The 16472-nt window shown below is 44.3% G+C and overlaps 1 protein-coding gene across 7 annotated transcripts in view; it reads left to right on the forward strand.

Annotated features, from left to right (window-relative positions):
- rnf220a (ring finger protein 220a) overlaps positions 1-14370 on the forward strand; it is a gene marked incomplete at its 5' end in the record, with an annotated part of 145471 nt that extends 131101 nt beyond the window's left edge. For 4 of the 7 annotated variants that reach the window (XM_080471082.1, XM_080471085.1, XM_080471081.1 and 1 more), the window contains 3 exons: positions 5408-5519; positions 8363-8437; positions 11950-14370. In XM_080471082.1, the coding sequence (XP_080327208.1) occupies positions 5408-5519; positions 8363-8437; positions 11950-12021 (259 nt within the window). In that variant the 3' untranslated portion in view covers positions 12022-14370. Of the gene's footprint in view, positions 1-5388; positions 5520-7735; positions 7931-8362; positions 8438-11949 lie in introns of all 7 variants that reach the window. The other 3 variants (XM_080471079.1, XM_080471080.1, XM_080471083.1) reach the window with 2 other exon arrangements.
- Positions 14371-16472: the final 2102 nt, after the last annotated feature.

Genomic DNA, 16472 nt, shown 5'->3' on the forward strand with positions numbered 1-16472 from the left:
CAATCGGCTTCCTGTGTGTGTGTGTCTGTGACGCATATTAAATATCGGCAGAAGGGATAACTGGTGAATAAGCAGAGCAGCTTGAAGTGCATCGATCAGAGGCAGCACCTCGGAGCAGGAGCTGCGGGTTTGTTTGCTGAGTGAGGCGATGCATTTGATAAGTGCTTGTCTGAGGTTCAGTTGTCCCATTTTCTTTCCGTGAGTGTGTGTGGGTGTGTGTGTGATCAGTTTGGTGATGTGCAAAAACACTGATTTGGTTCACCCTTGCACACATAGTTTCTTCAAATCAGTTGTAAGGATAGATTCTGCCATTTGGGCTCGACCAGCAAGATTTAAACTGTGTGATCTCTTTGGTATATATGCATCCTTATTAGAAATGTTCACATTTAATGTTCTTTTTGCAAAATCTGTAATGACCAGCCTGAGGTTTAAGTAAGCTATACCTCAAAGAGTAAAGCTGCATCCACATATACTGCAAAATTGTCTTCAATTTGTGACCAAACTGTTTGTTGTTCTCCTATCTCACAAAAAATAATGATGAACATCTTACAGCCACACTATATATAAAGACTGAAGACAGGCTTCTCCGGACTGTTGTTGAGTCCAGTTTCTTATGCAAAACGTTTGATGTGCTTGTCTATTACACCAAAGCTCTTGTTTCAATTTCAAAGAAGGATGCTGTGAAGTAAGGTCTCTGCTTTACACACTAAGAAGAGAGAACACCCTCTTTAATTTCTCTTCAGATACTGCAAGATGTTTTGTGGCCCAGATTCTGTGTGTGTGTGTGTGTGTGTGTGTGTGTGTGTGTGTGTGTGTGTGTGTGTGTGTGTGTGTGTGTGTGTGTGTGTGTGTGTGTGTGTGTGTGTGTGTGTGTGTGTGTGTGTGTGTGTGTGTGTGTGTGTGTGTGTGTGTGTGTGTGTGTGTGTGTGTGTGTGTGTGTGTGTGTGTGTGTGTGTGTGTGTGTGACAATATGATGCTCTATCTGCGGTCTTAGTGGCCACCTGGAGCAGAACATGCCTTAATCTAAGTATCCATTTAAAGGAGGCCAACGAGATGCTGAGTGATTGCATTGGAACAAGCAGTCAGCTGGCTGGCTGGAACAATTCCCCGCCTCACTCTTCTCTGCCCCGCTATAAATGCACGTATTTGTGGAGCTTCTGTGCCCCTCCGTCCCCAAATGAAAATGAGATTTGTCTCCTTTCGTTACATTGATACATTGTACATGTGTGCGTGCATATATGTGTGTGTGTGTGTGTGTGTGGCTTTGCACCGGGCAGCGTTAGTGGAAGCTCGCCCTCTCCCTCTCCCTGTCTCTGATCCCAGATGGGTAATGATCTGGTCGCCTCCCGGGGCGTCCTCGTTCCCCTGCTCATTCCCCTGCAAGATAAATGAGCTTCCACGCACACGGACACGCACATACACACGTACATATACGCGTACCCTGCTTGAGAGACGCTCTTTTCTCCTCTAAGATAAATGGCCTCTCCAATGCCGCCAATGCGATTGCTGCCAAATTTGGAGCTCCAGCTGGAACAATGCGGAGAGATTTCCATGTGGTTTCTGCAAATAATTGAATCTGTCCTCAATTTGGAAGTGATGAAGCTAGATTTCTACCCCCCCACACCCCCGCCCCTAAGTGTAACACACACACACACACACACACACTGCCCAGTCTCTGTCTGCCTTTCCGTCTCTCGCTTTATTGTAGCGTCGCAAAGCCACATTTCTTTCTCTTTCTTTCTCTTATTCGTTTCTTTCTGTCCTCCATCTCACTTCTTCTCAGGCACTTACAAGCACCCTCCACCCCCCCCCCCCCCCCCCCCCCCCCCCCCCCTCCCGCTTTTTGCCATCTGAGGCCCGCACACATAGACACACGCGCATATCGGGGCAGAGGCAGGGGAAATCAATAGTGACTTAAATGTTTTATCATGGTGTGTCAGTGTAGTTAAGGCCTCGGTTAACAGGGTGCAGAGGAGAATGATGCTCTAAAGGGATTTACTGCTACTTTTTTTTTTTTTTAAAGCACATAAGAGGTGTGTATCTATATCTGGTAGAGGGGACATTTAATGAAAAATAATGCAGTAGTAGTTTTTAACCCTTAATTGGGATGTAATTTTATCATTTGTTTGTTTCTGTATTGAGAGAAGCAGAGTGAGGATAAAATGTAGTTGACAGTAGATTAAAACACAATGCTGATTGAGATGGATGGTGGAGATCTTCAGCTTCTCACTCACTCACTCACACACACACACACACACACACGATGAGTAATAGCCTCACACGCATCTGGGACACAGCACTAAATAGATGGGAGGTTGAGCCATCTATCTGTGTGTCAGGCTTTCTTGTCCGCTTGTTGCCATAGGGATGACTTGAGCCACAAATTCTACAAAATTTCACTTCTCTCTGTCACATTGAAGCACGCATCATCCAGATCGGCCCGACTGGGCAGTAACTAAGTTGGGAGCTTGCTGCTGAATGGAGGTTGTATTTCCAGATTAGTTCCTGAGGTTTTATGACGCCAGGTCCTCAGACCAAGGCCACAAGTCAAAGCCTCGCTCGCCAGAGCATCATCCCAGTGTGACCACAAAAGTCCTAAACACATAAACATAAAGAAGACGCATGTACCCATGCATCCATTTATCTCGGATTGAAAGCAGTCCTTGACTTGCTAATTTCTTCAACCGACAAAAATTGAAATGAATTCACTAAAGTGCAGCTCTACCAATGTGTATAATAGTTAATCTCACACAGGCCGTTCTTGTCCAGTGACACTTTACATTTTAGGTTTGACCCCAGTTGAACCCTGAATTTGTTTGTCATGGTCTACACGACGTGTTTTCTAAATCGGAGTGCCAGTGTTGGATGCATTTTCAGAGAGTGTACAGGTTGAAAACCCCTCGAGCCAGCTTAAATCAGTAGCATACGCAAACAGCATAAAACGGTCTGAAAACTCAAGGATTTTTACTTGTGGGTCCTGTTGGTTTAGAGGCTGTTTGTCTGCTCGCCTGTCACATTTCGCCCCAGAGAGTTGTCTTTCCTTTACTTGGCCCTGTGAAGTCATCCTGTTCTCTCCGTTACCTTCATTAAATCTTTTCACCTCACTCTCCTCTTACTTCTCCATTCTACCCCTGGTTTATATGGGCGCAGCTGCATTGAGGAAGATCAACAAGCTTTCTGTGTCATTGGAGTTTTTTTTTTTTTTTTTTTCTACATCAGCTGGGCGGAATGAATATTAAATGTTGTGAACTATAGTTTAGCCAGAGGAAAACTTCATTCCTGGTTAGAAGCCTGTTGGCTGAGTTTTGTGGACGACTTAGCAAAAGGGATTTATGGGAGTTGTTAAAAAAAAAAAAAAAAAAAAAAAAAAAAAGACAAGAGACTGCCTTGTTTGTGGGACAAACCCGTCCAGCACCAACTTGCCCAGAGTCCACTGCTGCTTTATAAGCTAGCCGGCTAATCAAGGCTAAATGGCTTTTTACAGCCTTGGTACTAATAAGAGGAGAGGGTAAAGCAGTTTATAGGGCACGGGGGTGTCGAGTCAGGCTACATCTTTATAGACAAGGGATGATGATGATGATGAGGTTCAGGAAAGGAACCAGTGGAGGTGTCTGGTTTCTAATTGAAAGTGTCGGGCTGCCTTGATGTGTCGATTGGGCTCGATCAGCGTTTATTGTGCTCGATATGTTTGATGAGACTGTACTATAGACTGTAGCTAAAGATGGACACGTCGGATCAAGCTGGGGCCTCTTGATCTCCCCCGAGTGGTTGGTTGGAGTATAGGTCATAAACCCCACCCCTTTGTTATAGTGAAACCAATCGTAGTTGACTCGGTTAAGTAGATCTGGAAGTTGGCTTTTAGATCTGCCCTTTCTTCCCGTCCATGTGATGAATTAAAAAAAAAAAAAAGATCCACCAAACTTTAAATGATAAAATGTTGGATGGATTCAACTACTTCTTTTTATTGAATCACCCTTTTAGTCCAGAAACTGGCAACTTCCCCTGTGGCCAAGGAGTAATATTGAAACATTTGGAGCAGAAATCAAGGCAAATCTTTTCCTTGACAGAGAAGCTGTTAAAGTTTCCATATTACAGTGAACCCTGAGGTATTTGAAGAGCCTGCTGATTTCCAGGCAAGCCTGAAATGTTTGATTTTAATTTAATCTTTGATTTGATTCAATTTATTTTAATGAGCTTGTCTGATGATATGAATCAAAGGAAATTCATGTAAAACCTTGGACGTGTCACCAGAAATAATCGTTCTGTAGAAATCCGGCGTTTTAGAAGTGTGTTATTGTTTTCTGCAATTGGTGCCCCACGAATGGTTCATCCTAACACACACACACACACACACACACACACACACACACACACACACACACACACAGAGCCACTTATTGCTCTCTTTTTGCCATCACACTCCCTTCGCTCTCCCTGCTTGTCCTTCCCCATCCAGATCGATACCATAGATCAGCCAGCTATCAGCGTGCAAAATGTCCACATCACCATAAATAGACACACACACACACACACACACACACACACACACACACACACACACACACACACACACACACACACACACACACACACATATACACACAGCTATTGCAGCTCTGCAGCTGGCTCGGCTCGTCTCATCTCCCTGCACCGAATCATCAGCAGCAGCGTTGTGGTCTGCGCGTTGGCCGTATTGATTTAGTTATGGCTGCTTCATAGGCTGTCGGACAGTGTTAAATGCACATTTTCTGTTATCTTGCTGCACATTAATCAGAAGCTGGAAAGAAAGGGAGGACGCCGGATGGAATAATGGACAGAGTTGTATGAAAGGGGGACGAAGCAAGGACGTGCGGAGATGAGGAAATAAATACCGAAGCGAGGAAATAAATTCGAGGGAGAGATAGACACAGACACAATAGAGGAGTTATAGAGGACGAGAGGTGAACGTGCAATGTTCAAAGAGAAAAGAGAGAGAGAAAAGGGCATCCGAGTTGAAGTCGGGAAAGTTAGGAGGTTGACACATAGGAAGTGGGGACCTGCGCTACAAACGTTGAAAGATGGCCGTAGAAAGAAAAGTAGACGGATGTGATGAATTTGTAGTAAGATGGGTTTTTTGAGCTTCGAAGATAATAAAGGTGAAGTGGAAGAAAAGGTCAAACGGCACAGACTGAACATGTGCAGAGAGAAACAATGGTAAACTTCACATGGCATCGTTACATGATTTGATTGAAAACATTCATTCTAAGACCCAACATTGCTTTGTTGTAGTTGTCTGTCATCCAGAAGACTTTTCACCATTTTCTATGTGTCACTTTAAAAAAAAAAACAACATAAAAATTCACCCAGAAACCCTAACTCGAAGTCCTGCGTGTTGACCTTACAACTCAGATCTTTCTCTCTACCTCAGGGTGACAGAGGAGGAGTCTACGGCGACCACCATGGAGGCTCTGAAGGCTCGAATCAGAGAGCTGGAGAAGCAGATCCTGCGAGGAGACCGATACAAGTGTCTTATCTGCATGGTGAGTATCACATGGTGTCTCAGACGGTCTCAGAGGGTGCAGTATTCAGCTTTTCTAGAGATATCGGGTAATATCGGCACAGTTTGTCTTGAGGAAGAGGGACAGATTGAATGTGGTTTTCCAAACAATCTTCAGGGATCTGTTTTTAAAATCCATGCAACAAACATGCTCATTAAACATATTGCTCACTTCATACATCTGAAGGTTATACAGCTTCAGTTGAAGTCAAGCAACAATGTATGCCAGCTGCTTTAGTTTTCGTCGAGGAACTAAATCTTAATTTGAAAGGAAGCCAGTGTGTTGTATTGTATGCGGAATACTTGTGATGCATTGGTGTGCATGTAAGAAATACATGCATCTCATTCCCTCAGTTGCTGTTGTCATTGTTTGTGTGCTGGTGCTGTGTTGTGCTGGTTGTAGCCCCTGCATGGCTTTGCATCCACGCTTAAATAACTGTTCTGTCGCAAAAGTTCAGTCTTTAAGCTTTCCCACCCTGGGCCACCTCAGCTGATTCACATGAGGACTGTTTGTTATGAAAGCATAATCTTTTATCCATGGCCATGTTTGTGTAAGTATTGCTGTCCTTGGGTATGAAGATGGCCAGTGTGCTTCCCATCTTATAGCGATGATTGATTGGATTGGACTGGCCGATCAATAAAATATGCCACATGTCAACATTGTCAGAAAGAATGAGGGGCCATATTCACGTTGGTCAGACACTTGAGATGCAGCTGTGGCTACATCCCGACATCAGTTTGTGCTCACCACTTTGTGTCAAGTGCCCATCCGGTCGTCCTCACAAACTTGTGGACAATGCAGCGTTGGCATCCTGTGTTCTTGTGTGTGTCGGGTGTCTTGTGTGTGTGTGTGTGTGTGTGTGTGTGTGTGTGTGTGTGTGTGTGTGTGTGTGTGTGTGTGTGTGTGTGTGTGTGTGTGTGTGTGTGTGTATGTGTGTGTGTGTGTGAATCGGGTAATTACTGACGCTCGTGCTTCCTAAAGGTCGCTCGGTGCCTGAGGTGACACAGAGGGCAAGGCACAGCGATCGATCACTCACTGCTCCACGGACACACGGCTCTTCCCTGCTCATCTGTCACTGTCCCTCATCTCAAACACACACGCATACACTCCGATGCATAGAGAGAAATACAAACATGTGTGCGAGCACACAGAGCCGCCCTCCATTTAATCCGTCTCTGTCCCTCTTCAACCTGTCACTGCGCCCCCTCCCTGTCACTGTGTGTGTGATGTAAAAGTCATCCGATTACCCCCACGAGCTGGATGGGAAGGTCTTTATGTTTTAATACAGCAGCTGATTTTTCTGCACAGCTGTGATCAGGAAACATGAAGATACTCCACAGCTTTAGATAGATTGTGGTTGTCTTTTCTGTTATTGCTATAAGTAAAAAAAAAAAAAAAGTAATTCAAGCCTTAATACTGCAGATCAGGTGCTCAGTGGACTTCTACTCCCATCTACTGGTCAATCTAGAAAGAAAAATGCATATTTGTGTTGTTACTTTATCTGAAAATACTTTGTATTTGCTTTTACTTATTTACTTGCTTTGGTAAGACCTAAAAAAGCAGATGTCGGATACAAAGTTATAGAGTGAGACTCACTGGTCATTACCTCTTACGGCCTGTTTGGAAAATAAGATGTGGCCTTCGTGAATTGTTTGCTAAAATCAGGATGAAAAATAATGGGAATATCTGTGTCAATCAAACCTTGATCTGCACACTACTAATAAAAAAGAACACTATTATTCTAGGTTTGTTGCAGCTCAGGTGTTGCAAATCATATCACTTTCTGCAATCGTATTTTTCTTTTAAGAAATCAAAATGTTAAATTTTTGCTTTTTATCAGATCAACAATCAAACTGAAGTCAGTCAGTAATTAGTCATCAAGCTCCTTTCCGTGCTTTATTTCCGCTCTATAAACGTGAACATTTCAGTCTTGCTCCCACACAGAGGCGCTGCTTCGAATCCCATACATTTCAACCAGCACTTCAGTCTTCATACATCTTGAACCGGGAAGAGGCCTAATGTCCATCATCGGCTGTGACCTTTGCCTGTGGCTCTGTGTGTGATTGTCCACACTCACGTTTGTCAGTTGCCTCGTTGTGCTGAAGTGTGCGCGACCGGTGCAAGTCGGGCTCTGTGTTTAGCTGCCACCTTTCGCCCCCCTCTCCTCTCCCACCCCTACCTCCCTCCTCCTTCCGCAGAGGAAGCCTGCTATCCAGTCAGGCCTGGAGATCAAGAGCATAGGGGCGTGGCCGGGGCGCCGGCCACTGGCCAATGAGGTCGGAGAGAGGCAGCCTAAGTCCCTCCCCCTCGGCCTATACTGCCTGTACAGGGGCCTTGTGATTGGTGGCTACGGCAGCGGCATAAAGAGGCTCCTCCCACAGCCCCTACGGAGGGTAAGGCACTCCCACCCTCCCGCTCCACCCCCTCCCCCGCTCATTCCTCCCTCATATCCGTTCTTTTCACGTGAAACAGAAAAGAGCGCCCCCAGCAGGGCTCAATCATGGCTTTTTTTTTTCCCCCATCTTCTCCTCCCTCTGCTTGCCTCCCTCCTCCTCTGCCCGTTGCCTGCCCGGTGTTGTGTCTGTACACATGTGTGTATGTGTGTGTGACCTGCAGGTTGCCGGTTCAGTTGCCCCCACGCTGCCTTGCTCAGTGATTCTGTGGCTGCAGGTTGTGTTGTTCCATGGTTAGTGATTTGATGCTGTTGGTGGGTCAGGGAATGCACAGTGTTGGTCGTAGGTTAACACCTGGCGCGTGTGTGTGTGTATGTGAGGCATGTATTTGATGTAATGTCATCGCTTTCTGCTCGCTTGTTTGTGTTTTAGGATTCTTACACGATGCCGCTGACCTCCATCCAGTGCTGGCACGTCCATTGTGAAGAATGCTGGCTCAGGACTCTGGTACGTACACGCATGCGGACGCACACGCACACACACTCTCATCTGTGCTGCGGGGCAACTCCTCATGACATGTAGTTATTGCAGCCTCATTTCATAGTCAGTGAGTTTCTCTTTGTGTTCATGCCCCATAGGGAGGAACTAAAGCGAAATATTCCCCAAATGACCCGTTCTCGCACGGCACGCACAATCCAGGCAACGCAAATACTCGCCATCTCAGTGAGGGCAAAGCTTAGATGGAATAGCCCCCAAAAGGCTTGTTAAAATGTTAGAATAAAATGGTCATTTTTAACCTCCATGGTGCCTCAGGTTCACACACACACACACACACACACACACACACACACACACACACACACACACACACACACACACACACACACACACACACACACACACACACACACACACACACACACACACACACACACACACACACACACAGGTTTTCCAGTTAGTCTAATCTATTCAGTTGTGTGTAATTAGCTGCTAATGTGGTAAATGGAGCACAGAGAAGAAACTGGTCCTGCCGCCAGGAGAGGTTTTTCTCTGATTTCTTCACTGTTCTTTTCTCTATTTTTCCCCTCACAAATGATTCGATATAATCAATTTTCCGGTCTCACCTGATTTGTTAGATTAGTTACTCATCATCCACACCGCCACGCTCACTCACGATAGCTAACAAGTTAAACATTAGTGATACTTCTGTACAATCCCATGTTCCTTATATGGCTATGCTAAGGTATGATATCAATACACCCATAGCTTAATTATATCCACATTGTTTTCAGAAACATAAATGAACCTTTTGCGATATTGGCAATTACAAATAGGGAAACAAGTACATGTTTACATTCACTTCACAAGAATCTCAAAGTGACTCAACGTCACCAGAGATCCAGTCCGATTGATCCAGATTCTAAAATCTTTACATTCTTCAAATTATATAAGGAAGGATTATTAGTTTCTCAAGCCTAAAGTTCATGATACCCAAAAGGTTGACAAGGCTTTCCTGACAATTTCTTTTTGCCTCTTTAGTCTACAAAGTGTTAATGAGCATGTTACATTTGTCCTTTAAGCTCACAGTTGAGGCACTGACAGTGTTGTAAGAAGTGGCAATGATCTGATCGCTTTCAGTCGATGTAATACTGAAAGCAACTGAATTAAAATAAGACCTGTACATGTTTTATAAATGACTTTTACTGTTTCGTAGAGCGAGAAAGCATTCCTGAATGGGCTCTATTGTTTCCATGTGCCGCGTAGTACCTGTAGTCTCTACGCAAGTGTCTGCATGCGCCCACGTGCTTCACTGCCATTACTGGTCTAATGTACGGGACGTTAAACTGGTAGCTTGGAGACAGCTATAAAACCGGGAGGGCCGAGCTGATCAAAGTAAATGCCCGGGAATCTAGTTAACGTCAGCCCAGCCCTTTTTCCGCTTTAATGAGCAAGGCAGCTGGAGCACAGCATGACGGGCACACACCCACACACGCTTACTGCCCACACAAAACGGGAGCCGGGCGCAACAACAGGCATGCAAACAAGTAGGAGGAGCACTCCCTCGCACATTGTGTGAATGAAAAATGGACGCAGATGCAGAATTTCCGTTTGTGTCGCCTGGGCAGGCATGGTTATTCACATCATGTGACCTCTAAAAGGTCCCAGTGTGACCCGTCCGTGGTCCTCAAGTGACCTTCATTCACACAGGAGGTGGAAATTCGGAAGTGGTGGTGCCTCTGTACAGGAGCTACATGTGGATGTTGAGATTCCTACATTCTCTGCTGCAGCACTGTAATGCCGACCTCAGCTTCCGTGACCTAAGAGTTGAATGAAATTCAGACTGATGTCAGTTTCGAAAAAACATCAGACATATATCCCATTAGGACCAAATATAAAAGTGGCCTAGATCTGATTTGAACAAAATCTAATTTGTTCTATTCAGACGGTCATAGAAGAATCAGGTATTGGTCAGAGAGGGAAAAAATAGTCCAATTTGTTCTACGTTTTCCTGCGGTTGGATTGTAGCCAAGTATTCAGGCCAATTTCGATACGAAGCAGACTGATCATCTGTTGATAAGATCTGGTGATTAGAAAATATCCAGAAGAATGGCGATAGATTGAGTGTTTTAATTAGCCTCAAAATACAGGTTAAAATAATGTTGCCAAAAATGATCAGATTATTGTAACTTTCGCGTTTTGAGAAAAATTTATGTTTCATGACTTCTTGTTTTCATCCGACTAATTAAGTGCAAAATACCCCCCCCCCCCCATCGCTTTTATTTTTGCCAGTAGGGCAAAGCAGTGTTGGGACATCTGAAATGCTACTTCCCAAGCTTCCACCCCCAAACTGCTCATGCAGTTTTCATGAGCTCATTGGAGCTTGTTCTATTTTAATTAAACTTATATTTTGGTATCAGTGATCACAGCTTGCCGTCCCTCACAGGTCCCATAATACTGAAAAACACTCTCCTTGTTTTTTTTCTTCGAAATCACATTTCGCTGTTTGTCTCAGGACCGCTTTGAGTGCTCTGGAGCAACAGGTCTTCTTAGCACGAGCGTGTGAGATCTGTCGGCCTCTTGAGTTGCCTCCGCTCCTGCACACACACACACACCCAAAGAGTTTATTCAGTGGCTTACAGGAAAAGAAGCCTATAAATCCTCATGGGTCAGACAGGCCTGTAAAATTTGGACTGACCAGCAGAGATTTTGAAAGAGCAAGCATCCTGGTTGTGAGATCTCCACATTCTTTTTCACCTGTGCTAGATATCATATCCTCTGGGGGGGGGGGGGGGGGTTCGCAACAGACTGGTGAAAGCCTCTCTCGATCATACCTTTGTGACATAATATTAATAGTTGTTGCAGCATGCTTTTTATAGAGTGCAGTAGTACAGCTATACTTCATTTATTGACATTGTTGGCTTTTGACATTTCTGTTTCTTCACGTATCTGTGGCCAGCGCACCAACTGCACAGTGGAAAACTGTCAGCGGGAATGCGCCCGGAGATCCGCCGCCAACAGCAGAACAGAGCGAGCTGACTGTGAGAGTGTCAGAAAGATGGAAGGAGGACAGTGGGAGAGACCACCCAGTCTGCGTCTTGTTATGCTGTCAGACCTGTGTTGCATATTAGGACCTGCTACGTTACTGCAGATGGCACACGATCAAAGCAGTGCAGGGGGGGGGGGGGGGGGACGAGAGACCTGAAGGGAAGCACAGCGAGATGGCGCTGTGCTGCAAAACAGCCCGGTTTGGATTCATACAGAAGGCACGCAGCAAAACATCTGTCACGCATTGTGGTGAAATATCAGCAGATTGTGTAGCAGAGAGTAACTGGTAGTGTTTCCACAGTCAACAGAGATGGTCGAGTCTATAGAAGCCTGAAATGCAGGGACAGGAGGAGTAGTTTTCCACCGACGAGTTTTGTCTTTGTTGTTGGATCCCCGACGTATAAAGGCCTTTTTTAGTTTGTCACAAATGTCATGCGCGAGCTAAATTCCTGTCTCTCTGTCCATCGCAGGGGAACAAGAAGCTTTGCCCGCAGTGCAACACCATCACCTCGCCCGGAGACCTGAGGCGTGTCTACTTGTAAAGAGCACAACCGCCTTCCCTTCCAGTCCATTCCTCCATCGTGGATTTCATCCTCCGTTCCCCCTCCTCCGGTCAGTCGTCATTTGGTTCGTTCTGGGTCTCTCTCGCGGCCAGAATCAGCAGCTCCTAGATGTTCCGAGAGCGTTCAGAGAAAGGACGGCCATCTTTAGCACTCGGCTGGAGAATCTCTTTCAGGAATGACTCTGACTTGACTGCTTTGTGAGCCGCTCTCAAAAAAAAAAGAAGAAAAGATGTGGACACCACAAACGTGTGCGAACACACAGAGCCGCCCTCCATTTACCCCACCCCCACCCCCCGGCCAGTCAGCTGGCCCCTGTCCCGCCGCAGTGACATGTACTTTTGGGTTATCTCTTCCACTGAAGGACTTTGAGTCAGTGGAGACGCCCAGCTTAGCCCTGCTGACAGAAAGAAACTTCTTAACACAGATTACAATCCCTTCTTTTTCCCTGCGAGCTCCTATTCCACATTTCAGTGAAGCCGGACAAAGCGGACTCTGCCGATGACTTTTAGGACATGGCGGAGAGCTTTTTTTTTTGTTTGTTTTTGTTTTTGTGCTCCGACTGCAGAGAGAAAACTTCATGCAACTGTTGCTTAAGAGAATTAAAAAGAGCCTGTCCACTAAAACTGAGCTTTCAACCAAACTAAGCATAACCTCACAAACTTCAAAAGGAGTTTGACACTCGCCCTCTTCCACCTCGTCTGCTTCACCTCCCACCCGCCCGCCCGCCCGCCCTCCGCTCTTTCCTTATTTTGTGGTGTTCTAGTGAAGTAAACCAAAAGTTTTTCTCCCTTGACAAGATGCAGTGCAAGCACATGTAATATAGTTCTATGTATGTTTACAATGTTGGGTGTAAATGACATAGAGTTCACACACAGTTACACACAGACAGACACACACATGCCAACACACACAGAAATATATAATATCAAAGTCCTGTTTTTAGTTGGAAGGGTTTGGGGTTATGTTTGGAGGATTTAAAAAAAATAATAAAAAATGGCTGGACTAAAGAAGCCTTCTGTATTTTTGAAGAAAAGGAGAAAAAAAAGCTAAGATCATATGAAGATCCATCGAAGTTTTATTTGATTGTACAGGAATTTAAAAAAGAAAAAGAAAAAAAGAAGTGATAATAAACTACTCCAGACTAGATGGACAAGGATTTACGTGGTGTAATTTTACGTTCCCTGACAAACGTTAGATCTGAACATAGAGCAAGGAAGGATGTGTTAGTTTTCTCATCGCCCGAGATTTCCTGCAAACAAGCCGAACAATGGAGCTGCTCTTTCGTTGAAACCTCGTCCAGCCGAGCCTCTTCTTTTAACCTTCACTTCTGCTTCCCGCCAGTTGCAGCCAACAACATGCTCAGATCACAGTGTCCACACTTCTTTTTAGTTTGTCGTCCCCCCCCCCCCCCCCCCCCCCCCCCGACGTGTCTCTAAAAGAAAGCTTCTCTCCATTGTTCTCATCCCTGCTGCTGTGCTGCAACAACACCAACAGGAAAAAAAAAAAAAAACGTTCGCAGTTTCTTTCAAAGCAGTGACGGACAGCGAAAGTGTCTCTGGAGAAAGGACGGCCACGACTGGAAACCTCCAGAACCCGCCGCATCCACCCCCTCTCCTCCTTTACGGCAGCAGCATCAACAGCCAAGGTGGTGGTGTGCTTTGTGTTTGTAAAACTATGTATTCTGTGACGTCTGTATTGTTGTAAGAAATACTGCAAAAAAAAAAAAAAATGAAAAAAAAAAACCCCGGAAAAAATAAAACTTCTCAAATATCCCGAGTGGTTCTCTTCACACAGCATGGTGGTAAAATAAGGCATTGACGGAAAGTATCGACTGAGTAATACGGTGACGAAGACGCCCTCGTACTGAAGACATTCTGTTCATGTGCTTTTGGTTTTCCTTTCAAAGTGTCTATTGATCATCTCCACCTGCTGTTAAAGAAACTAAACGACCCGCCTTTAGTTCCCAGAGTGAAATGAGTGAGTTCTGGGATCCTTTCTAATGCTTATTTTAGGCCAAATAAAAGCATGAGTCGGTCAGCTCGGGCAGCTGAGCTCATCCACACTGAACAGTTGAAAGGCTTGTCGTCGTTTTTTCTTCGAGCCTTGCATAGCAACACGTCCGTGTGGGTTGAAAACTGGACAGAGGGACAGGATGTGACGATGCGCTCGCGTTGGGATTCCTCCTTGATTGGAAACCTACTCCAAAGATTGAAAACATGCACAAGAGGAGTCTGTCTGAACTAATTTGTGTCTTGTAAATTCTTGGAAATGGTACATGTCTTTCCTGTTTGTAAACTACATTTGACATCAATTAAATAATTGTAAATCTCAGTCAGCCCTTGTTTTAATCCCCTCATTGTTGCCCATGGATGTCTCGTTGTACTTGTGCAATACTTGTTATTTTGTTTGTCATTCTGTTGTTTGGTACATACAACCAATGGTCTTATTTTTGTGTCTCCAACATAATATCTTAGTTTTCCATTCTATGTTTTTACCTATAAATATTTTTAGTTATTTAATCCTGACACAGTAGCTTAACACAAGAGTATATTTTTACTTTACACAATACTCGTCACAATGACGCCTTCAAACACTTTTTTTCTGTCCTTTTATCTCAGCACAGTTCTTACTGCTAGTAAAATAGTCTCCATCCTCAGTTGATCCTCATATGAATGAACTTCAAGTGTAACAGACCATGTCGCAAGTGTGACTTGGAATATTTTGTGTAGCCTAAATCACAAAACAATTGTATTTATAAAGATTATATATGTTGTTCAAGTTTGTTGTTTTTTTGTATATATTTTTTTAAACAGCCTTAGGCCATAAGGCTATGTTCACTAACATTTAGAATACAATAGAATAGAAATACTTTATTAATCCCAGAATGAAATGTATGCATTGATTTCCCAAGAAGCAGTACACTTGGATCCTTGTATGCCACACCAAAGTTTACTCAAGTAATCCTTATTAATTGAATATTTTTCCGGTATTACTGGTCTGTATGGATAGATAATTCAGTTAGGCCTTTATAACACACAAAACAATCACTCCATAACACCTTTCACCTGACACAGCTTCTAAAGACTCCGATGTTTCTGTGCGGTGCGCTCCGAGGTCTCCGGCACCCTTTTGAGACACTGACACATACAGCTCAATTCAGGAGGAATTCCTCTTCAGTTCCTCTGAAAAGCAGCACTTTGACATTCTGTGTGAAGATTAGAATCATTGCTGCTCTCTGGTCTGCTCCTTCAGCATAAAGAGCTGCCCACAATGGCTGCGTCTTGCGTCACAAGCAAAATAAAATAAGAATAAGGCATTTTTATTCATTTATCAGGGCAAATGAGGACTTTTGGTCTCCCTGTCTTATCATGTATCCAAAATATTTGGTTGACTGTGTTTATTAGGTAGCTTTTTTAATAATATTCACAGCGCCCTCACCTTTGAGGCGACTATAGGAGAGTCACACGATTGGTCAGCTGGATGTCATGTGACCGACGGACGCTGTTACGTCATTGGTCTGCTGAATGCCTCAACTTCTGGTGGTTGTTTCAAGAAGACAAGAGTTTCAGTCCAGCCAAACGTAAAGCATGAGCATGACTCCTGTCGCATTAAGACACGAGGAGACTCCAGTGGTCACTGATGCTGGCAGCGTGGCAGGTAAGGAGAACAGAACGGCACCAGAACCTCAACAGACACACCTCCTGCCTGCAGATCTACAGGAAACATTGGCATTTTAACCAGTTTTAACCTGTGTTGCTACTTTATCCCTGGCACGTAACGCATTTAAAAGACTGTGTGCAGGAGGCAATCATACAGGGTTCAGTGTCAAACTTTAACACAAGAATCTGCATCAAAATAAAAACCTAAAACCTTTGCATTTGCATTTGTATCTGCTCAGTGCACAAGTCTGCCCCACATTAAGACTGCTGCCATACGTCAGACTTATATATATACATACTGGATCACTGTCGATGAGTCATCAAGACAAGCATGAGTAAAGTTTTACTACAAGGGAAGAAGTCACAGCAGGAGGTTTTGCCTCTTAAAACCAAAACACTGCGTACACTGATTCCCAAACCACAAGAAGGGGACCACGTTTATCATTAAAAACCTGAAACTGTGGATTTTGCCAAACTTTGAAAAAAATGTGTGCAAATACTGTAATGAAATCTTCCTGCCTTATAAGATGCTCATCGGTGGGGAAAAGTGTATATCAGTGCAACATTTTTGTTTTAAACTGAGATGAGAAACAACTAAAAAAAAAAATGTTTTTGCTATAGATTTTTATGTATTTAAGAATTTTTGGCACAATTAAATGAACCTAATTTTCTGCTATCCGGAAAGACGAGCGCTCAGGAGGTGGCACCTCTTAGTCATCTCTTGAAAACTGAGGCTTGCGAGGTTGGAGTGTAAAATAGTGCCTCTTCGCA

The sequence above is a fragment of the Lipophrys pholis genome (assembly GCF_963383615.2).
Source record: "Lipophrys pholis genome assembly, chromosome: 1".
NCBI lineage: Eukaryota > Metazoa > Chordata > Actinopteri > Blenniiformes > Blenniidae > Lipophrys > Lipophrys pholis.